Source organism: Sarcophilus harrisii, chromosome 4, assembly GCF_902635505.1.
Source record: "Sarcophilus harrisii chromosome 4, mSarHar1.11, whole genome shotgun sequence".
NCBI lineage: Eukaryota > Metazoa > Chordata > Mammalia > Dasyuromorphia > Dasyuridae > Sarcophilus > Sarcophilus harrisii.
Window position 1 is genome coordinate 366,105,323 of NC_045429.1, and position 24,379 is coordinate 366,129,701.

Below are 24,379 nucleotides of genomic sequence, written 5' to 3' on the forward strand. Positions count from 1 at the left end.
TCTGTTAGTCGTATCTGACAAAATATTTAATATTTGCTAGTCTACCTCTGTAAAGAAGGGAAAGGAATATGTTTTCTCTATTCTATTCCAAGGCCAAACTCAGTATTAGAGTTTGGTTTTTGTTTTTTGTTCTTTCCACCAAATTAAGTCTTATCTTCTTATTTTGATGATGATAAGATTACTTCTTGAAGTAATATTTACTTGTAGGAAGCATTTGAGAAAAGTTTTTTGTTTTTGTTTTTGTTTGGGGTTTTTTTTTGGTTCATAGTTGTTGACTAATCAGAATTCTTCAAGGTGTCATTATTCATTTGTTTTGACTTGATTTTCATATATTTTTTCTTTGGCAGACAGGATTTTCTGGGAATCTGATTGTACTTTCTGTCCTCTACAAAGGTGGATTGCTGATGGGCAGTGCCTACATGACAGTAGGTGAACTCTCTTCCTTCCTAATGTATGCTTTCTGGGTTGGAATAAGCATTAGTGGTAAGTAATATCAAAAAGATAAGAAAAAAATTCAACCCTCAAATACTAGATTTGGAAGGGAAAACTTAATAATACATGAAATAAAAACCAGTGATTCTGTCACCATCACTTCTTTCCATCTAACTTTTACTTTGCTCTGTCTTATCAGAATTGTTTTTGTAGCTATCTGAAAAAAATTTACCTATCAATCCCACCTAACTGAAAGTAGACAGGACTAGTCCTAGGCCAAATTATAAAATCAAGGAAGTTTCCATTCCTGACCTTTTTCTCCCTCAACCTCACTAGAGATGCCTCTGTGTACTTCTGAATGCCCATGCTTTCCTGTATCATTGACACCTTCTTCCCTACTAGCAAACCTTGGGAAGATCTACCAAGAAATCATAAACAATTGTTGAATGATTGACTGATTATGTTTTTACTGCAGCTAAGTTACAGTAAAGTGTAACCTTAACTTAATCCTTGACTTGTCTTCTTTCTTTTGTACCAAGATTCCAAAATGTATATATTTTTTTGTTTTCTGATACTATTTTAGTTAAATTTAATGATTTTTTAAAAATTTAGCATTCTAGACCCTCAATCCACTCCGTCCTCTATTTCTTATTCTGTTTATATATTTTCTGAAAAAGAAGCATTTGATTGGAAAACAGCTCCCTTATCACTCAGTTTTAATATTGTGAGTATACATATGTAAATGTGATGATATGAGGATGAGTGTAGATAGACAGAGGGTTGGATAGAGTTATCAAATATTGTCTCGGATATTGACTGTAGATTTTAGCCTAGCAAATTCATTGGTAGTTCGTAGGCCAGAAAGTTAGAACATATTGCCCTATACAGTCTTCATTTGTCTTCATTTCAGCTCATGGCCAGCTAGCATTATAAATGTGTATCCTTGTCATAAATGAATGCATGAAAAAACCATTATTAAATATTTATTGTGTGTTGTGCTAGGTGTTAGAGACATGAACCAAAAAAGTAGACACTCCTTTCTCTCAAGGAGCTTAAATTGTAATGGGGGAGAAAAGGTATCTATAGATGTGGTAAGAAGGGAATGTTTGGGGAGGTCATAGAAAGGAGTTGATCTACAGCAGTTTGGCTTGATTTTATCATAAGAAGTATTTGGTAAGAGGGTGTGTTTGATAGGAAAGCACAATAACACAAAAGACCTGATGATTCAGTTTACTAGCTATGGAACTTCAGTTTCTTCAAGTGAGGAAATAAAAAATGTGAATCTGATTATCTTCAAAGGTTCCTGTCTTACTTAGACAAGTGTGTCTCCTTTTATGCAATCAATAATCCTTGAAAAATATAAGCATTTAATTTTGGCAAATTTTATTTTAAATGTTTTAAGGAAGCTTGACATTTAATTAAGAAAATCCTGTGGTAAGCCTGTAAAACAAAAACCCTTTAAATAATGATTTGCTATTGGAGCTTAAATTTTAAAACATTATTGCTTTTAAAAATATTTATTATATAAATTATAAATTTATAAACTTTTAAAAAAAATTATAAAAATATATTAGATACAATAATGATAAGGTGGCATTACATTAAGGTTTCCAAAATATTTTGCAAATATTATTTCTTTTTTATCTTCACTATACCCTGAAAGACATATTATTCCAATTTTACATATGAGAAAAGAAGGACAGATTAAGTAACTTGTCCAGAGTCAAACAACTAGTAAATGGCTGAGGCTGAATTTAAACTCAATACTCAACTGCAAGTACTCTGCCACTTAGTTATATGTACATAAAAATGCATATGGAAAGAATATTTAAATGTCATGTGGCAGAGCCAAGACTTGCACTCAGATCTCCAAACTTCTAATCTAGTAATATTATTGCTTAAAGCTAAATACACATGTTGGAAAGATAAGCCCAAGCATACATCCTGCTAACAATAGGTTAGTAATATTCTATGAAGGACAATATGTTTATGTATCAATGCTTTCACAGAGTGACCTACTTAAGGCTTACTAGATTGTGTCTATTATGTCTTGCTTAAATATCCTTTTATTAGAATATACTTTTATTGAAGGAGATTGTAAAATGTTTGTTTTCTTAGTTAACACTGACCTCTAGTGTTTTGTTTTGTTTTTTTAATTGAACACTAATTATATGATGTTTGGAAGATAATTCCTGAAGAGGTTGCTTTGAGATTTATTCTTTTAAAATGGCTTTTTTTTTTTTTTGAGCAGGATAAAACAGACTTGTAAATTCCATCGGTATAATGATTCTCAACATTTTTTATGTTAAACTCTTTAAAAATATATTATTGCGGTCTCCCCAGAGAGCTTTTGTTAAAGCAATCTGTACTTACTGTATTTGAAATTAAATTATGAAAAAGGTTTTGCAACTCCCCTGAAAATTTCAGAGGCCCCCTAGTTGACCCAGAGTTACCCCTAACTTGAACTCTGAGCTTTTTTACTCTGAGACTTTTTACCTTCATGACATGGTCCCCCCCTTTTTTTTCTCCCACTTTTAGTTCTTACTCTATGGAAGTGAGATCGTAATGGTTTCTTGATTTTCTTTTTAAGCATATTGGGAAATGTTACATATTTTTTAACTATGAGAAAAGCAAAAAAAATTTTTTTCTATTTCCTCAGTTGTAAAATGAGCTCTTCTCATAAGAAGTGCAGGATTAATATACATATCACAGACACATGCACACAAATGCAATTAGATTTTGGGGCAGCTTTTCTTTTATGTCTTGATGACAACTTTAAAAAGAGCTTCTCTGAAAAGCAAATGGGATTATAGGATGAGAACTGTAAATCGTTATGGGCATGAAATTTTGGGTTGAAACTTGTAGATGTTCCTGGAAGTTTCTGGGAAATCATTATTTCTTGATATTATATTTCTAAGTTTGTATTTTTTATTTTTCTCCCCAGGCCTGAGTTCTTTCTATTCAGAGCTAATGAAAGGCCTAGGTGCTGCAGGACGCCTCTGGGAGCTCCTTGAGAGAAAGCCAGTACTCCCTTTTAATGGTGGGTTTACATTGTATTCTATTGGTGTCTAAGATGGAGTTGGTTCAAGAATTTTTTGGCAGATGTGACTTTTGTCTCTAGCTGGATTTTCTTTTTAAATGATTTGTATCTTGCTTTCTCTTTCAGAGGGTATTTTATTAGATGAAAAAAACTTCCAGGGTGCTCTAGAGTTCAAAGGAGTCAGTTTTGCTTATCCAGCTCGCCCAGAGATGAAGATTTTCCAAGATTTTAGTCTTTCAATTCCATCTGGATCTATTACAGCACTGGTTGGCCCAAGTGGTTCAGGGAAGTCCACAGTGGTATCACTTTTATTAAGGCTGTATGATCCTCTCTCTGGTGAGTAATACATGTAGAGACTTTAGAAGATCCATAGGATCATATATGGTTAGACCTTAGAGGCCACTGATTCCAGTCTCCTTGATATACAAAGGGGGGAAAATGAAGCACAGAGAACTTAAATGACTTTTCTAGTTATTACAGAGATGATGTCACAGGAGGCATCGGAACCCATTTTTCTTACTCTTCAGTTGAGGACTCTGTCCTCTCTAAATCTGAATCAAGCTCCAGGTGGCACATGCCCAAACAATCTGGTGGCAGTCTTGTGCAAGAATTCCCCAGGAGGCATAATATAGCTCTCTGTATTTTGCATCCTCACATTTTGAATGGCTTAGGAAGCATAGTGCTCATCCAATCCACTTCCCTTATTTTTGATATAGACTGGATAACAGAGGCCCTAGCAGCTTCCATGACCTAAATGAACAGTGTCATACAGGTAACGAGTTTTGGAGCTGATAATTAGTGTACCCACTGTACTCTGCTGTTTTGTCTTTGCAAATCTGGCCTCATCATTGTCCCTTGGGGAGGTCTGAGCTTTTTTCACTTGAACTTCCTGCCTGGGAAGAAACATAAGTATATGTTTCTGTCAATATAACGAGTACCCTCTTCAGGCCCTCTCCTTCATCTCCTCACCTGTAAACAGAAATACATTTTAGCCATTATGGGAAAATGTTCCTCAGTCTATTCAGAGAAAAAATTTTGCTTCTTTGCCCCCAGACAACTCTGACTGAAAAGCTGTAGAGTAATGTCAAATATGCAATTCTAGAGAGTATTTCACAGTTCTTTATACCTGTGAAAACACAGGTCCAGATCAAAAAAGATATGTTTGGGCAGCTAGATGGCACAGTGGATAGAGCACCAGCCCTGAAGTCAGGTGGACCTGAGTTCAAATTTGACCTCAGACACTTAACACTTCCTAGCTGTGTAACCCTGGGCAAGTCACTTAACCCCGATTGCCACAGTCAAAAAAAGAAAAAAAAAAAGATGTCTACACCCTTCTTTAGTGTAAAACCTATCATAACTTGGACAGGAAGTTATTTTTAAGGTATACTCTAAATTTTAACAAGGTACAGCAGGCATGCTATCCAACTTCAAAGTAAGATTATTGGGAAAGGGGGCAGCTAGATAGTGCAGTGGATAGAGCACCAGTCCTGAAGTCAGGAGGACCTGACTTCAAATCTGGTCTCAGACACTTAACACTTTCTGGCTGTGTGAGCCTGGGCAAGTCATTTAACCCCAATTGCCTCAACCAAGAAAAAAAAAAAAGAAGAAAAAGATTATTGAGAGAAAGAGCAAAAAATATAATAGGCTATTTTACTTTAAGGTTGAGAGTATTTAGCTCACTTTCCTCCTCCTAAAAATTCTACTTACTTTTGCACATGGATCACAATATGATTTTAAAATCCTTGTCACCAATCTGAAAGTCTGGAAATTGTTTTCATGAACTGCACTTGTTATCCTTTGAAATTAGAGATGGAAAAATGTATTTGAGTCCTGTTCTCAGACACATTGCTAAAATTCTGTGTAGATAACTCTTTGTGTCTCCATTTGGGGTTTTCTTACAAAGATACTAGATGGATTTGCCATTTTCTTCTCCAGCTCATTTTATAGATGAAAAACTGAGAAAAACAGACTTAAGTGATTTGCTTAGGGTCACACAACTAGGAATTGTCCGTTGCTTTTATTTTAGACTGAGAAAACAATCAAACTGGAGCTTTCTGACTTAAAGCTGTACTGATTCAACCCTATTGGTAAACTGTGAAATTCAGTTTTCTCTGTACTTATTTCTTCCCTACAAATGAGGAAAGGTGTCCAATGGCTCCTGCAGGAGAGGAGGTAAATTTGTACCAACACTATCAGAGTTGACCTAATCTGTTTGTACATTTTGTGGCTATTTAAGTAAATAATGTCTTAGTTGACTTCTGGTGTGTCCAAATCCACTGACCGACAAGTTGTGCTGCTATGGGCTTCACTGGACACCACATGAGACTTTTTTTTATTATAGAACCATCACAGATTTTTGACTTCAAGGATTCTTTGTCAAAGAGAAACAAATAGTTTGAGACAGTTTGATATAGTGGAATAGTGATATAATAATATCAAGAGGGCTAGGATCTGCATCCTGGCTTTGTCTCTAGCTACCTGTGTAACTTTGGAAATTCATTTAACTTTCCTGGGCTCATTTTCCTTATCTGAAATTGAGAGGGTTGGGCTCAATGGTCCCTTTAAATAATAAAGCTGTGATCAGATGATGTTTCTATAATGTAATATGAATACAAATTTGGGCTCATTATTGTGAACAGCTGGTACAGTGTCTTGTGCAGCCCTTGGGTTGTTGTTTTTTTCTGTGTGTCACAAGAAAGAAGTAAACTGAGGAATATAGAAAAGTTGCCAGTTAATTAAAAGTTTAAATCCAGAGTTTACATCATCCCAAGTGAGGACAAGAGAGAATATGACTTTGGCCTTTCTCCTTGAGTTTGAGATTTCTTCCACAGAATTCTTCTTATATGTATTTTGGATTGATCGGTAGGATCAAGAAATTCTTCAGTTATTTCTGATGCATTTTTTTCCTTGTCTCTCCCTGACTTTGTAAAAGGAACTATTACTGTTGATGGTTGGGACGTCCGTCAGTTAAATCCGGTCTGGCTGAGATCTAAGATTGGAACAGTGAGTCAGGTATGAGAGCAATGACAGTGTGTTCCAGTTTTCCTGTGTATTCTTTCATTTATGTTCTTTTGCTATCATTTGTTTTTATCTAGCTTGCCACCTTCATGTAAGGAAAGAATAGAAGTTTTGCTTTTTATTTGCTTTCTCTGTCACCAGATCAAATTCTAGATAAAATGCTTCAAAGATTTGTAAGAAAATGGATACCCTCAGGAACAGCTAGTTGGTGCAGTGGATAGAGCACCAGTCCTGAAGTCAGGAGGACCTGAAGTTCAAATCTACCCTTGGACACTTAATACTGCCTAGCTTTGTGACCCTGGGCAAGTCACTTAATCCTGATTGCCTCAGCAAAAAAAAAAAAAAAAAAGGATCTTATTAGAGATAGGGATTATCATTGTCAGGTCTGTATATTTCAAGTTGTGACCACTTTTCTATCATTTCCTTCTGCTTTGGATCAAAAATATGCAATTTTGGAAATACATTGTCAGTAAACTAAAATTGTTATAATGGCTCAAGATCTGCTAGCTCCCTATTGCTGAAAAGGCTGTTGGTAAAATTATATGAGAAAAGAGCAAATAATATCAGTAGAAAGAATGACCAGATCTATGATTTCATTTATTATTTAGGGAGTTCCCAGATAAGGAAAGTTCCTCTGCCAATGTCCAACAGTGCCTTCTTTCCAACTTATGATCTTAGAAAGTGACTAGAGCACTTGGCCAGACAGTCTTTATGAGTCAGAGGCAAAATCTGAATCATGGACTTTCTGTCTCTAGGGCCTCCTCTAAATCCACTACAGCAGAGATGTCAAACTTAAGTCCTGCAGATTGCCAGTGTGATCTGAACTAGACTAAAATGTAACTTGGAAATACTTCACAAAAAGAATTAAAAAAAAAAATGTGGATAACATTCTATTTCTTTATTCTCATTTTATGTTAATTTCTAAATGTATTTTATTTTGTTGAATATTTCCCAATTACATTTTAAAACATTTAAATACTCATTTTTTAAAATTTCAAGTTCCAAATTCTTTTCCTTCTTTCCACCCTTACTCTACCACTTGAGAAAACAAGCTATATGATATTGATTATATATGTGAAGTCATGTAAGATGTATTTCCATATTAACCCGATAACATTACATTTTAAAACTAAGTCAATATGAGACTCATAAGGATCCTTTTGTATGGATTAGTGGCCCTGCTTCTAATTGAATTTGACACCATGTTTCCTCTCAATAATAATAATAGCTAACATCTACATAGTATTGTAAAGTTGGCAAAATGCTTCACATATCTTATCTTATTTGAACCTTACCACAGTCTTGTGGAGGTGCTATTGTTATTCTGATTTTACTGGTGAGGGAAACTGAGCCTAGAAATTAAATGATTTGCCTAGGAATCACATGTTAATAAGTGTCTGAAACTGGATTCAAATGCACATTTTTTCTGATTTCAAGTGCAGCACTCTACTGTAGTTTAAATTGGGATTTCTCAAATAAAATGAGCTAGGTGAATTTATGGAGAACTATGAAGTAGAAAGAAGAAAAAATAAAAACATTTTATAGTTCCTTTGTGAAATTGACTTAGTTTTCTTTAATAAGAGCTGAACATGCCATGCTGACTAATGATGATATATTTCAAACAAAAGTTTAAATACTTAAGCTCACTTAGTTTCAAATAACAATCTGCCAAGATTTGAGATACATGTACTATTTTTAATGAATTAAATTTGGTTAGCAATTTCCATGCCTTGGTTATGTACAATAAGATGACAGCATTTGCATAATACTTGATGTTCATATAGCACATTTATCTATTTATAGATTCTTCTTAGATCCTCTCAATAATTTTCTGAGATAAATTGAAACACAGCATTTCAATTTCTGGTTTCTTTTTGTTGTTGAATTCTTTCAGTTGTGTCCAGTTCTTTGTGACTCCATTTGGAGTTTTCTTGGCAAAGTTACTGGAATGGTTTGCCATTTTCTTCTCTAGCTCATTTGGCAGAGGAAGAAACTGAGGCAAACTGAGTTAAAGTTCCTTGCCCAGGATCAATAGTAAGTGTCTAAGGCTGGATTTGAGCTCAGGAAGATAAGGAGTCCAGACCTGGAGCTCTGTGCACTATGGTGCTACTTAGCTGCCCTCATGCCTGTTTTACACAGGAAGAAACTGAATCTCTTTGGGACAAAGTGACTTGCCACATTGCCTGAAACCCACTACATGGAATTGGGAATACTTATGCCCCACTGTTAGAAGGGGGAAATTATGGCACAGTGAAGGGCTCAGTGATGTAGGAAGGTCGTACAAAAGCCATGTTTCTGAGTATAGAAAAGGGACACAGCAATCTCAGTTCCTCCGTTGCTTCTCTGCTGATATTCTTGGCTCTGATAAGTGTGGAACCTAGAAATGAGTGAGAGTGTTGACACACATATGGTTCCCATCATCAGTAGGTATCTGAAACTAGTTTAAGGTTCCACTGAGACCTGTCGGTTACTTTTCCATTGCCTCTCCTACTCTTTGCCACATATCCTGAGAAACTTAATATTGCATACCAGGCACTTGAAAGTGTAGGCTTCATTATATTTAGCAGAGACATTTGGAGCTTGATGCTGTATCTGCAGTAAATGATATGTTTGAATCTGCAGGAGCCAATTCTCTTCTCTTGCTCAATTGCTGAAAACATTGCTTATGGGGCAGACAACCCTTCCCTGGTGACTCCTGAAGAGATCCAGAAAGTTGCTGACATAGCTAATGCTGCTACTTTCATCAACAGTTTTCCCCAAGGCTTCGATACTGTGGTTGGGGAAAAGGGTGTTCTGCTTTCAGGTATGACTTTGTTTAATTTTGAAGCAAAAAATTGTTATTAAATTATTGTACTTTTTTGTAAGATTTTCTATTGACAAATAGGTTTGAATCACTATACTTCTTTTATAGTATGCTCAAAACTTCCTTGAGAATGTGTTGTAGGCATAAAAATAGGCAAACAAAAATAACCCAAAAGGAACCATAAATAGTTACTATGATTCAAGATAAAAGTATTTTGTAATGTGACACAGTCTGTGAGGACAAAAATTTGAGAAAAGCCTAAAACGCAGTACTGTGCTCAAAGTGATAGACACAGTGAATCAAAAGCAAAATTGGCATCCAGCATTTTCCCTTCTCCGAACTTTGTGTTACTTCACTGAGTTTGGTGGCTTGATAGATTAAGAAAGTCCATCATACTCTGTGCCAGATCGCTTCTGGAATACTGCCATCTCCTAGATCAACTATAAAACCCTCTGACTTTCAGAACCCTTCCTAATCTGATTGCACCCTGCCTTTTCAGTCGTTTTATACCTCATTCCCCTCTAAGTATTCTGCAATCCACTGATACCCATCTCCTTGCTGTTTCTCTCACAGGAAATGCCATCTCTTGCCTGAGGGCATTTTTAACTGGCAGTCACCCAGGACTAAAATTCTCTTCCTTCTCATCTGCCTCCTGGCTTCTCTAACTACCTTCAAATTCCTGCTAAAGTTGCACCTTATGCAGAATGCCTTTCTTAATGCCGCTTAATCTTGGTGGTGTCCCTGAGATTATCTCTGATTTGTCCTGTTTATATCTTGTTTGCACCTAGTTATTTGCATGTTGTCTCCTCTATTAGACTGTGAGGTCCCTAAGAGCAGGGATTGTTTTTTGACTTTCTTGATATCCCCAACACTTAGCATAGTACCTGGTCCATGCTAAACTGCCTGACTACTATGTTCTGTTCCGGATGCCACACTTTAAGCATAGATAACATGTGGTATGGAAAATTTCATATATAAAATAGCTGAAGGAATTAGGAATGCTTATCCTTATAGGAAGACCGGGGTTGAGGGAATTTGCAAAAGAGCTGTTGTGTGGAAGAGAGACTGGATTTATTTTGTTTTGCTTTATACAGTAGATTGTGTAAATTTTTAAAAAAGCAATTATTCAATGCTTTTTCAGCATTTATTCAGTACTATGCTAAGAGCTAAAGATGCAAATAGAAAGGCAAGAAGATCCAGCTTCAAAGAAGTTCATATTTTAATCAGGAGAAATAATATACAAAGGAATATTCACAGTAGGGTGGGTGAAAAAGCCTTGAGTTTTTTATAGTAAAGGAATTAGCAAGGCCCAAGAGTCTTCTGAGTATGCTGGCAGGTCAGTTATCTGTGCTAGGGGTGTACAGTGTGTGTGTGTGTGTGTGTGTGTGTGTGTGTGTGTATGTGTGTGTGTGTGTATTTTTTTTTGGTAGGACAGATGTTAAGGTCCAATGTTCCTCCCATGTTATCAGAAGGCTTGTAGTTGTCTACTACTTGACAATATATCATCTTTGGGGGAAAAAAAACTCAATATATAATGGTTCAGAAAGTTTGTAGTATCATCAATTAATGTTAAGGTATCCATAATAAGGTTGGGGATCTTCATTCTTAATTGCTAATAATAATAACATTAAATACTTTATATGTGAATAATGGTAGTATTAGTATAAGGTAGTACAGTGGATGGAATGCTAGGCCAGGTGTCAAAAAGTACCCAAGTTCAATTTAGCTTCAGAAACTTATTAACTGTGATCCAGGGAGATCACTTAACAGTGTTTACCTCAGTTCCCCATATGTGAAATGAGCTGAAGAAGGAAATGGCAAACTACTTCAGAATCCTTGTCAAGAAAACCTCAAATGAGGTCCTGAAGAGCACATATAAATATTGCTTTACCATTTTAAAATATCTTTCATATTTATTATATTACTAATTCTACTAGTGCTTTGTCTTCTGCCAACTCTGAGTTTGAGATCCTATGATCTTTCTGGTGAATGAGGAAAGGGTAGGATGACAATGGTGGTGATGATAGCAGTCCTGCTTTCTGTCTGTTTCCACCAACTCCCTCTCTCCTCCCCATTCCCCCAACATGCTTTCTTGCTTTAAGCCATTTTAGGAGAAAGAAAGAAATTAGTAGGATTTAGAGCTGAAAGAAGTCTTAAAGATGATATAGTCCAGCTTATTTTGTTTATTTTTTAAATAGAAACTTATACCCAAATAATTTGATTTCCTAAAGTCACATAAGTAGCAATAGACTGAATTTTAATTCAAGTTCCATAATTCTAAACCTAAAACTCTTTCCACTACAAAACTTGTGAAATGAAATATTTTGTAGTTTTTTGTTTGGTTTCCTACCTCCTGTGAACCTTCTGACCTTTTTAGAGAGACTAGGACAGAATGAGAAGGGAAAGTATGATAGGGTAGATAGGTATTCAGAAACACACATACATGCGCGCGCGCACACATATGCATGTGCGAATTATCCTTTTTCTCCTTCCGTTCAGAAAAAGTCACGTCCCCATGCAATACTATTCAATTGCCACTTGGTCAAAATTGCTGTTAATTTATGATGAGCAAGAAAAATTTTTAAATTTAAAGGTTAATTTTATAAAAACAATTTTCATCATCAGGTGGACAGAAACAACGTATTGCAATTGCTCGTGCTCTGCTGAAGGTAAGCCTGAAACCATTTTGCTGTTCTGCATAATTAGGGGGAGCTATAAATTCAGAGGTTTTACAGTTTAGAATATGGGTGTGAAGATAAAAGGTAAACATATAGAATACTTTGAAGGTTCTTGTCAGAGAATCATTAATAGTGGTGATGGTAGTAACTGTAATGGTAATAGGGATTAGCATTTATAAAATAATAATAGCTAACTTTTATATAGCATTCACTGTGTGCCACAGTGCCTTACAATTATTATTTAATTTGACCCTCACAACCACCTTGGGAGGTAAGTATTATTATTCCCATTTTATAGATAAGGAAACTGAGATAAACAGAAATATGTATGATTTTATTTCTTTTATTTTTTTGTTATCTTTAATCAGATCATGTAGACATTTAAAATTTATTGTTCAGAATAGTATATTAGTCTAAATTTAATTTCTGCTATATAGCTTTCTGGTTTGCCCAGGTTTTATTGTCAAATAGGTAGTTCTTTCTAGGTAATTTATATTTTTAAGTCTATGAAACACTGAGTTCTTATTAATTCTTATCAGAAAGGAAAGTGAGAGTTTTTAATAAATATTCCAGTTTTTTAATAGAATTATGTGATACCATATTATATGTATTGTTTGGCATTGTACCTATCTCCTAATTAAATATTTCCTTTCTTCAGGATCCCAAAATTCTTTTACTGGATGAAGCAACAAGGTGAGGATAATTGAAAAACATACACATTTTTTGTTAGAATATATTCCAGCCTCAGCAAATATTTTCAATTTTGTCACACAAAGGGAAAATATACAAAGATGCCATTTTCCCCCCATCTTATTTTATTTAATCTTTATTGAAAATTGTGCAGCACGAATGTTTGTGGCAGCCCTTTTTGTAGTGGCTAAAAACTGGAAACTGAATGGATGTCCATCAGTTGGAGAATGGCTGAATAAATTGTGGTATATGAAAATTATGGAATATTACTATTTTGTAAGAAATGACCAACAGGATAATTTCAGAAAGGCCTGGAGAGACTTACATGAACTGATGCTGAGTGAAATGAGCAGGACCAGGAGATCATTATATACTTCAACAACAATACTATATGATGACCAGTTCTGATGGATCAGGCCATCCTCAGCAACGAGATCAACCAAATCATTTCTAATGGAGCAGTAATGAACTGAACTAGCTATGTCCAGAAAAAGAACTCTGGGAGATGACTAAAAACCATTACATTGAATTCCCAATCCCTATATTTATGCACACCTGCATCTTTGATTTCCTTCACAAGCTAATTGTACAATATTTCAGAGTCTGATTCTTTTTCTACAGCCAAATAACGTTTTGGTCAGGTATACTTATTGTGTATCTAATTTATATTTTAATATTTAACATCTACTGGTCATCCTGCCATCTAGGGGAGGGGGTGGGGGGGGGTAAGAGGTGAAAAATTGGAACAAGAGGTTTGGCAATTGTTAATGCTGTAAAGTTACCCATGTATATATCCTGTAAATAAAAGGCTATTAAATAAAAAATAAATAAATAAATAAAAAATAATAAAAAGAAAGAAAATTGTGCAGCAGTTAGAAAACAATACTCAGAAGAGATTTAATTTGTTGTTCTATTTCTCATCAAATAGTTGCTAATAATTCACTTAAAATATTTTTTTTTTTCCCTGCAATGCATTTTTATTTCTAAAAAGTTTTAAGATTTACGGAGCACTTTCCTCCTAACTTTTTGAGCTAGATAATATAAATATTAGGTATTTTTAGGTATTGAGAATAGGAACAGTTTGTCCAAAATCACTTAGCTAAGTTTCAATCTTATAGGTTTCCTGGGTTTATATTGCATGTTCTTTCCCCATGAACCCTGTTCTACAAAATGCTTTTATTTACTAGTCCTTTTGTGAAGGTAAGAAAGTTGTCAAGATTATATTTATTATTTTAACATACATCATTCAAGAATCATAAAGCAGTTTTGAGTATCATGAAAATTCAGCATTAATGAAAGAGTAGTACTTCACAATAAATACACACATACACAAAAACTATGCATAGGCACTTAAATTTTACAAATAACATTTTATTTTGTGTTTTTTTTTTCCTCTGAAAGTGCACTGGATGCTGAAAATGAGTATCTTGTACAAGAAGCTCTCGACCGATTAATGGAAGGAAGGACAGTGTTGATTATTGCCCATCGCCTCTCTACCATTAAAAATGCTAACATAGTTGCTGTTCTTGATCAAGGGAAAATCACTGAATGTGGAAAACATGAAGAACTTCTTTCAAATCCAAATGGTCTATATAGAAAATTAATGAAAAAGCAAAGTTTTATGTCAGCATACTGAAAATGTACACTATACAGTAAATCTGTACCAGAGACTTTTTTTTTAAAGTAGCAAATAAAAAATACAACAAACTTGGAGGACATGTATAAAATCTATTATTTAACCTTCAAGTTGTTTGAAATATATATATTTTTGCAAAGTGGACAAAATACCATTTTGAAACTTAACTATGTTCAAAAACTTTTTATTCAGAGTTTTAATAACTTGTAACTTTCTAAATGTCTAATCTACTGAAATTATTTTAAGGTTTTATGTAATTTCTTTGTCTTGGTATATACTAGAATGTAGTGACCCATCATTTTCTTTTGCCTCTTGTTTTATATATTGGAAATATTGTCAAAACGCAATTTTTAAAAAAGGAAATTAAAGTCCAGTTTAATTTTTGTTTCATTCCCTAAGCAATGTTCTTCTTGCTTCATGGCCCAATTGCTTTCTTGGGAAAACTACATAAAGTAAGAATACAGTCCTTTTAAAAACATATACTTTATTGATTCTCTTTCTTTCCTTTTTATATAAATGTTCATTCTCATTGTTTGCTTCTGGCCTCCAGTAGACCCCTTGTCTTATAAGAATGCACATTTAAGCAAAACAAATCAATTCATTGGCCATGACTGATAAAATGTATCTCATTATTATTTTTTTTACTTAGAATTTCCTCCACCTTTTTTTTTTTTTAATTAAGATGTCAATGTCAGCCTTTGCAGAAGGCAGACATCACTGTGATTCCTTTGAAGTTGTGGAAAGTCTTTACATCAGCCAGGATTCTGATGTCTTTCAGTATTGTTTCCCTTTTTCATTACTGTGGTCATTATATTAACTGTATGTGCTAAGCCTTATCACCTAATTTTAAGAACTGCATATAAAATTAAAAATTTTGAATAGGTAAAGGGTAAGTTGATATTGAGCTACATTTTTCTCCGATTTGAAGGGTTTGTGAATTTATTTGGAAATATATGGGACAGAACTGCAGAAGTGATATTTGTTGTTTCCAACTTTGCACTTGTACATCTTGGAGAACTTCAAAATAGGGAATACTCTTTCTGTATACTTTTACTTAATATGTATAAAAGCTTTGGGAAACAAGAAAAGAACTTCCACCTAGCTGTCAGTTCTCCACTTGATATCATGCAATGAATTTTACTTACATATAAGTTGAGGGCCTGGTGAAATAACCTTAAAACTAGGTAGTTTCTCAGGCAAACCAAAATGTTCAACTTTGTATATGGTAGTTAAATTTCCTTGAATTTAAAGGCTGAGACATTAAGATTTCCAATTTTGAAATATTTTGGAGATCTTTTATTATAAATGTCTTTTATAAGACAAAAACAGTCATTACAATTAAAAACTAATCACTCTGTTGAATGTAAAACTGAAATGGCCTATTTTTCTTTCTTTTATGGCAGTAATCTTATATCTCAAATTCTTAAAAGCAAGGCTAAAAACCACAAGACTTATTATTTTCCATATCAGTAACATAAATTTTCATGTTGCCTCAAAAGTTATGCTTTTTGTACTCATTTTAAGTTGGTGATAAATAGGAAGTTATTTTTTAAAATGAAAAATTTCCTTCATGGTAGTTCTTCATTAATTGGTTGTATTAGAAGACTGTATCTGTGTGTGAGAGAGTGAGTTTGTGGGTAAGCAAAAGAAAAAAAGCTTCAAATACTACATTTTATTTCCACATAATGGAGTTTATTAATAAATTGCCATATATTCTGAATCAACAAAAAATGCATCTGTGACAATCACTTTAATAAGATTTGCCTGTATTCATTATTTTTTATGTGTCATTACTGTTGTCCTGCAAAAGAAAAAAAAATTAAATACAGCCAAAAAGCTAAATCCATGAGAAATCTCTTTATGCCATAGAGATATTTCCAAATGTGATCATTATATTTTGTTTTCTAGCATTGCCCTATTCAGTTTTTTTTTCTATAAACTTTTGTATCATGGATTAAAATTTGTAAGTATTAATTAGTGTTGTTTCTTATCTAAGTGTATATTGGGGTACCAACTACACATTCAAGTATGCAAATTCAAGCATAAAAACAAAATTTTGCAATACAAATTTTTTAAAAATTGAAATTTCCTTCTATTTTATATTAAAAAGCACTTCTGATACTTCATCATTTAGATTATTTTTCTTTTAAAATAGATTGTATTATTATTTTTTGTTTTTTACAAATCATGTACAATATCGTTCAGCCACCTGAAGTTTATATGTAGGGTAGTTGATTGCCATGGCAGTACATCCATTTACAAATTCTGAAAACTTTTGAAGTTAGTAGTATTGGCTCTAAAAACAACTAAGCAGAGTCACATAGATTATGCAATTGCTGCTAACTCTGGAAAATAAAATACCAGAGAACTCCCAGAACTAATGTCCCATCTGTTAGCTCTGAGAAATAAAATAACCAAAGAGTGAGAGCAGCTATGTAATCACTGTTAACTCTAAAAATAAAAAAGAATCAAGTTATCAAAACCATAGTTAACTCTGAAAAATAAATTAAAAATAAAGAGTTAGCAATGGTCACAAGCAAAAAGCTTTATTCTGTTGCAGGAGGGAGATTAAAACACGTGCTAGAGCCTCCTCTAGCAGGAGACTTGCTTTCGTGGGACCAACCTTGATACTTATAGCAGAGGTTAGACAATGAACTTGTAGCCATGACCAAGAAAGAGGGTTAACAACAATGAGATAAGTTTGATTCCTAGCAGAGCTTCATGACTGGAACACGCTTCCTGCAGGTTTTTGTGCTCAGGAGCCATCTGTGGCTGGTGGGGAAACAATTCTGGGATTTTGTTATAACAGAGTTCTTTCAGAGGGTGAGGGCAAAGAATTGTTATTCTAAGCTCAGAGTGTCTTCTAATAGTAAAAAGAGAGAAGTGGTATTGACATGGGGATACTGAAAATATTCAAACATTAACTGATGTGTCAGACACTTCACTAAGCAGTTGGGATATAAGTACAAAAAGGAGTGCTTCTGTCCTAAAGAAGCTTACAATCTAATGGAGAAGTCTACACACAAAAGAGAGCTGAAAAGGTGTGGGAGGAACTGTGAAGATACTGACAGCCGGAGAGGAAAGCATGGTGGAGAAGCCAAAGAAGTTCAAAATGAATGCAGCCAGATGGAAAATGAGATGTCTTTAAATGGAAGTGTGTAGATAACGGTTTGATTTACTTTAAATGGGACAATTCATTTGGACGTTGAAGGATTTGTAGTTTAGCAACTCAAAATGGGTTGAGAAAGTAATACAAGAATCCCAATCTAAATCATCCTTGACAATTGTTTAAATGATCCACATAATCTAAATTCTTTTAATTTTTCTATGGGATAGGTTTCCCACTAGTCAATATGCACAATAAACTAGGTAAGCTAATAATGCTATCAAGCCTTCACCCACAGGGTCAGAGACTCAGCTCTAGGCTCTAAATGTTACTCCCCCATCTACTCTCATCCTGGATAGGGCAGCAGTTCTAATACACTGATCTTCCTAAAGTAAACTCCAATGATTTTTTGTTACCTCCTGGCTCAAATACAAAAGCCTTTGTCTTTTAAAGTCCTCCATAATCTGGTCCCTTCCTACTTTTCCAATCTTCCACTTTTAACTCCTCCACACTCTCCACAATCCAATGACATTGGTCTGAGCTGTTTCTCATACAAGACTCTCCCTCCATCTCCAGATCTTCATTTTTGGTAGTTGTCCCTTTTGGTTGTCAATTTTCAGCTAAAATCACATCTTCTGGAAGCTTTTACTGGTCTTACTAAGGTTAGTACTTTCCCTTGGAATTATCTCTAATTCATCCTGTATGTATCTACTTCATTATTTGTGGTCTTCCCCTCTCCCCCTTAAATGTGAGCTCTTTGAGGACTTTTTATGCTTTTCTTTCTTTTGGATCTCCAGAACTTACCTGGTACATAGTGCATGTTTACAAAAATGCCAGTTGACTATCAAACCAAAGTTTGGAACAGAGCAGAGTTAGGGAGTGTATGAGAAACAGCTAGTAGATCTTTCAGTTTCCTCAAGATAATGTTCTCTATGCTTTTCTTTCAGTGAAACTCAGAAAAAGCTGGATATATTCTTTCATCTACTTCACCTCTCTCTCAAATCTCATTCCTTTATGATATGGCTTCTGACTTGTTCTAAGATCAATAATGCTTTCATTAGAAGATCACCATAATTTTTCTTAATATAGATATTTATGGATATATATGTATTTTTCTTTTTTGGAGACAACTAGGAGTGACTTATCTAAAGTCACGTAGTTCTCTGAGACTGGATTTGAACTCAGGTTCTTCTGATTCCAGGGCTAATGCATTGTGGCATTGGATATCTGCAATTTTTACGTCATCTATATTTGCCAATCTCTCTTCTCTTCAGGAAGCCCTACCTTATGATTCTAACTTTATCCTCTTTTATCTTTTGCTCTGGTATAAGCTTCAGTTCTTAATACAGTTCCTGACACATCGTAGGTGTTTAATTAGTGCTTACTGACTGACTGGGAATGATGAGATTATGAGTAACCAAGTGTAGTTGGCAAAGAAAGAATGAAATATTGCTCTGATGCAGGCAAGGAGGGGCACTGAGGAGGATTAGTTTAGTCTCATGGTCTCACTCTCTGTGGAAGTCTCACCCTCTTGCTATGTCTGGTCAGAAATCCAAGTTATGTCAACCTCCTTAAGATAAGTTTCCCTATAAGTCTGTCCATGGCTCACACCCTCTTTGTGGAATCCCTCTTAGGGTCATAGCCCACAGCACTCTGCCTGGTGGTATCTTTCTCCTCACCCTTCCCCTATGCCATGTGATGTCTCTCATCCCCATGATGTCTCCCCCACTGTGGCTCTATTATTCCTCCTTATGGTTAACTCTTCTAGTGTGCTAAATTCTATAGATTTAGCCTGTCAGCTAAGGGCGTATTCTAACCTCATGGGGTTTTCCCTTTTTTCCTGGTTAATCGTGAATTCCATTGAGGAGTTGTCTTTTCCATCATTAATTGTTAAAACTCCTTTCCTTCCTAACTATATGCTCTATTTCATATTTACCACTTCTGATGTCTATTGTATCTCTTTATTTTGTCTGTTACCTCTTCTAAATAAATCTACCTTTTATCAAAGAGAACAGCCATTATGAATTCTTCACATGAACAAACCCCCAACATTTGGTTCCTAAAATCTCAACATTTGGTGCCGAATCCCAAACACATCATTTGGAACCAGCAATTGCTCTTCTAAACTACATAAGGAACAGTTAAGCAAATCAATACAGCCATATCTACTGGAAAGAGCAAGCTAATCAATTACTCTGTCTCTCCACCCACCACCCTTCTCCTAACTTCCCAGAGGGAAAACTCCCTTCATTAGACCCCATTTTCCTGAGTGCATTATCTCCCCATTAGAATATATGTTATTTAGGGTCAAGGGCTGTGTCTTTTCCAAGTCAAAGACTAATATATATTAAGAAGTCCCTTAATAAATGCTTATCCATTTATTCATTCATACGGGCTCATCACAGTGCTTTGAACTTTAAGTGCCCAATAAATACTCGATGAATGAAGTAACCAACTATTTAAGTGGAAATTTTGACGGATGCAATCATAGCTAGAAGGGACTCAGAGGTTAATCTGTCCAACCTCCTGATTTTACAGACCAGGAAACAGAAGCCCTGGGAGAGTGACTTGCCAAGGCAACTAGCATTTATTTGGTCCCTACTATATACCGGGACCTGTCCTGAGCCCAGGAGGTTATAAAGGAAGGCAAAAGATGTCCTCTGCTTTCAAAGCATGTATTGTAGAATGGAGACAAATGCAAATAACTGTGTTCTAACATGATACGTTACAGAGAGAATCAACGAGTCGGGAAATTATTTGACACTACATGACAGTGAGAGAGAGGAGGACCTGCACAGTGGGGGTAAGGGTCGTAAAGCCAGAGAAAGGGCACAGAAGGAAAACCAAGGCAGAAACGAGAGGATCAGCAAGTACCCAACACCAGTCTGCATTTGAACTCTGGTACTGTCTCTACAGCATCTTTGCAGCTGCCTCAGAAGGTCCGGAACAGACATTGTTAGCATTTATACATCGCTTTAAGAGTTTGCAAAACATTTGGAACTATGCTCAAAAAGCTATCAAACTGTGCGTACCCTTTGACCCAGCACGGTTACTACTGGGCTTATATCCCAAAGAAATCTTAAAGAAGGGAAAGGGACCTGTATGTGCACGAATGTTTGTGGCAGCCCTCTTTGTAGTGGCCAGAAACTGGAAACTGAATGGATGCCCATCAATTGGAGAATGGCTGAATAAATTGTGGTATATGAATATTATGGAATATTATTGTTCTGTAAGAAATGACCAACAGGATGATTTCAGAAAGGCCTGGAGAGACTTACACGAACTGATGCTGAGTGAAATGAGCAGGACCAGGAGATCATTATATACTTCAACAACAATACTATATGATGGCCAGTTCTGATGGACCTGGCTATCCTCAGCAATGAGATGAACCAAATCATTTCCAATGGAGCAGTAATGAACTGAACCAGCTACGCCCAGAGAAAGAACTCTGGGAGATGACTAAAAATCATTTCATTGAATTCCCAATCCCTATATTGATGCCCACCTGCATTTTTGATTTCCTTCACAAGCTAATTGTACAATAATTCAGAGTCTGATTCTTTTTGTACAGCAAAATGACGTTTTGGTCAGGTATACTTATTGTGTATCTAATTTATATTTTAATATATTTAACATGTATTGGTCATCCTGCCATCTGGGGGAGGGGGCGGGGGAAGGAACAAAAGGTTTGGCAATTGTCAATGCTGAAAAATTACCCATGCATGTAACTTGTAAATAAAAAGCTATTAAAAAAAAAAGTTTGCAAAACGCTTTACAGCTTTCTGTTGTTTTCCGTGTTGTCTCTTTTGACCCTCACAACCCCGTGAGGAAGGTGCTGTTCTTGTCCCCATCTTACAGATGGGAAAACTGAGGCGGAGATGTAAGTCAGATTAAGTCCCGGCTAAGGAGCAGAGCCAGAATTTCAACTCGGGCGAGCAAGTATATTAGTCCATATACATGGGCAGCTCCTGATGCTTCTCTACAATCTCCCGCCCCGCCTGTTCGCGGGCCTCCATCAAACATAAAGAAGCCTGGGGACCCTTCGTGGGAATTCAGGGGTAGTTTCAGGGTCTTTGTCCAAAAACCACCGAGTTCTGCAGCCTAGCGACAACTAGGACGCACACAACTTCCGGGACGAAGGCGGGATTTCCGGTTCCACTTCCGCCATCATCCCGTCAAACGCGATCCGCTCGCCAGACCCAATCACGCGGCCGGAAAGCATCGGCGGGCGCGGGTGTCGTGACGTCAAATCAACGCGCCGAATATTCAACCGGCCCGCGTTTCCTTTAGCGCTTGTGTTTTGGAGCGGCAGGGCTCCTCAGGTCCCGTCATGTTTTCCGCCGCCTCCGCCTCCCCGCGGACCCCTGGGCCCGGGGTCCGCAGGGGTCCTCTCGGAGGTACCACGCCGGGCTCCACGCCCCGCACGGCGGGCAGGAAAGGCCTGGCGCTGGGCTCAGCCGTGGGCTCTCCCGGACTGTTCTCGCCGGTTAGCCGCCGGAGCTCCCTGAGCGCGCGGTAAGTGATTTCTCCCCTCCTCCCCCCCTCGTGCCTTCTACATGTCCGCGCGCGGACTGTCTCGTGACAGCCGCGGGACAGCGCGGGTCACCTCCCCTCGCGCTCATCCTTTCTCCTGGAATAGCCCGACTGGGACGCGGCCCGTGTCCCAGAGCCCCGCCCCCGCCCTCGGCCCGGCCTGGCCCCGCCTTAACCAATGCTTGTTGCTTTGGGTTTAATCTTGTCTTGGAAAAGCGCCCCTCCCTGTTGGAACCCGAGGGAGCCCCCTGGCAGTGGCTGCTGGAGATCCACCCCAGCCCTGCAGAATGGCCCTCCTCCTGTGAGAGGGCGACGCAAGGAGACTGAGGGGCCGAGGTGCTCTCTGACCTCCCTCCTCTTCCCTCTGCCTACAGTTTATCTCCTCCCCAGCCCGCACCACCCGTGTCAGCAAGGGCAACCCCTTCAGATGCTATGGCCCACAGCTGTGGGAGGCTCCTCCCCGCCTCTACCACACCACCCCATAACTTTCTCACACCAGCCGCAGAAAATGTCGGCTGTTATCGGGCGCTTGTAATCACCGACCCATATTGACAGAGGTTTTGAAGGCTTACAATTAAGTAAAACCCTGAGAAGTGCACTGTGTAAATAGGCTTTTTTTTTTTTTTTTTTTTTTTTTTTTTTTTTTTTTACTGATGCTGGAACTGAGTCTCAGGTTGTGATTGGCTGATGTGACAGCTGAAATGTTCGTCATCCCTCAAGTTTAGGTGATTTGATCCCACGGCCACAAGTTATTAACTATCATTAGCTAAGAGCTTAAAATGTGCTACATATTGTGCAAAATCCTTAAGGAGCATGCGTTGGGAAATGGAGGGGAGGGAGACAATGCAAATAACTACATACCTATAAGATAGAGACAGTAGGTAACAATGCATGAATCGAAGGAAAAGCAGTGGTAAGGGAGCGAAACTTTTCAGGCTTGGGGAAAACGGTGCAAAAGCACTGAGAGGAAGGCAGGCACTCAACAAATTGAGTGTTGTGTTATGGGGTTTGTGTGTGTGTATAGAACTGCGAGTAACCCGCATCGTTGGTTTTAGAGGTCATAGAGAGGAATGAAATGTCAGAGAATTAAATTATGAAGAGCTTTAAATGCCAAACAGGTTTTTATATTTGGTTCTGAAGGTCTGGAAAATTTTTGATTGTGATTTTATTTTAATAATAGCTTTTTATTTTCAAAATACATGCAAAGATAGTTTTTAACATTCGCCCTTGTAAAACCTTGTGTTCCAAATTTTTCTCCTTCCTTTCCTCCATTTCTCTCCCCTAGACAGAAAGATTATATCGCTCTTTGTGCGATATAAAATAACTTGCTATGGAATTTTATATTATCTGAAAGATTGTTCTTCTAAGTAGTTAAATTCTTCTAAGCATATTTCCGCATTTTTGATTGATTTTCATAATTGTTAAGGTATGTTTAATGAATATGTTAATAATTTAGATCTCTCAGAGCTGCCTTTTCTGTCTTGGGAATCAGAGTCTTACAATGCAGCTTGAAATGATCAATTAATTCTTAATAGTACTTTCCTGAATGTGTTAAGTAAAGTGAATCAAAGATAGCAGAATCTGTTCTTTCCACAGAACACTGGTTTTGTTCCCCACCAAGTAACAACTCCCATGATTTGACACAATCACTTGTTCAAAGTGTTCCCATAGGACTGGAGAACACCCATATTGTTCTTCTTTTATAGCCTTGTCATGGGAAACCACTCTGTCCCTGAAAATGATTGTATTGTAATTCACCTTTCTCTTTCTTTCCCACTCATAATTAGTGTCTAAAATCTCTTATCTTTCTTGCAACAGGAAGAGGTCTCCTACTCAGAAGAACTTTGCAAACTATTTTTCTCACTGTGAAAGTGATTAATTCAACCTGTCTTTAGGCCTGCTTTGTGGCTTCCCAGCTATTCACAGTTTAGAGATCGAGACAGTAAAACTCTGTTAACAAAGGCAATAATAGGATGCCATTATTGTTCACAGAGCAGAGACATAACAAGTGTGGTCAGATTTACATTTTAGAAAAATTCATTGACAGAGCTTTCATTACAGAAGATCCTAAGTAGTATTTATCAAAAACTATCAATAAATACTATCTGTAATAGGAATAAGCTAGAAGGCTTCTCAGTACAATCAGGGATAAAGTAAGGATGCCAATTTCACCTCTATTATTTAATGTTTACGAAATATTAGCTATAGTAATAAGAGAAGAAAGAAAAATAAATTAAAGGAATTAGAATAGGCAGTGAGGAAATCATCCTGCTGACCGTTTCTTATAGAAGAATAATATTCCATTATATTCACACTCGGTTTACATGGACAAGCACTTTTCAGACAAAAAATTCAAAGCTTTAGTCTTGTAAAAAAAAAAAAATAATTAAAAGCTTTGAATCACTATTGATCAGAGAATTGCAATTTAAAACAACTCTGA

At 36.5% G+C, this 24,379-nt stretch overlaps 2 protein-coding genes across 2 annotated transcripts in view; both read left to right on the forward strand.

Annotated features, from left to right (window-relative positions):
• Window positions 1-16,271, forward strand: part of ABCB10 (ATP binding cassette subfamily B member 10) — a 39,433-nt gene extending 23,162 nt beyond the window's left edge. Inside the window, exons 6-13 of the mRNA XM_031966895.1 lie at window positions 348-483; window positions 3,377-3,472; window positions 3,599-3,808; window positions 6,405-6,484; window positions 9,113-9,293; window positions 11,919-11,962; window positions 12,630-12,664; window positions 14,063-16,271. Of these exons, the coding sequence (XP_031822755.1) occupies window positions 348-483; window positions 3,377-3,472; window positions 3,599-3,808; window positions 6,405-6,484; window positions 9,113-9,293; window positions 11,919-11,962; window positions 12,630-12,664; window positions 14,063-14,297 (1,017 nt within the window). The 3' untranslated portion in view covers window positions 14,298-16,271. The remainder of the gene's footprint in view (window positions 1-347; window positions 484-3,376; window positions 3,473-3,598; window positions 3,809-6,404; window positions 6,485-9,112; window positions 9,294-11,918; window positions 11,963-12,629; window positions 12,665-14,062) is intronic.
• A 5,336-nt stretch (window positions 16,272-21,607) lies between these two features.
• Window positions 21,608-24,379, forward strand: part of NUP133 (nucleoporin 133) — a 57,486-nt gene continuing 54,714 nt past the window's right edge. Inside the window, exon 1 of the mRNA XM_031966896.1 lies at window positions 21,608-21,921. Within this exon, the coding sequence (XP_031822756.1) occupies window positions 21,737-21,921 (185 nt within the window). The 5' untranslated portion in view covers window positions 21,608-21,736. The remainder of the gene's footprint in view (window positions 21,922-24,379) is intronic.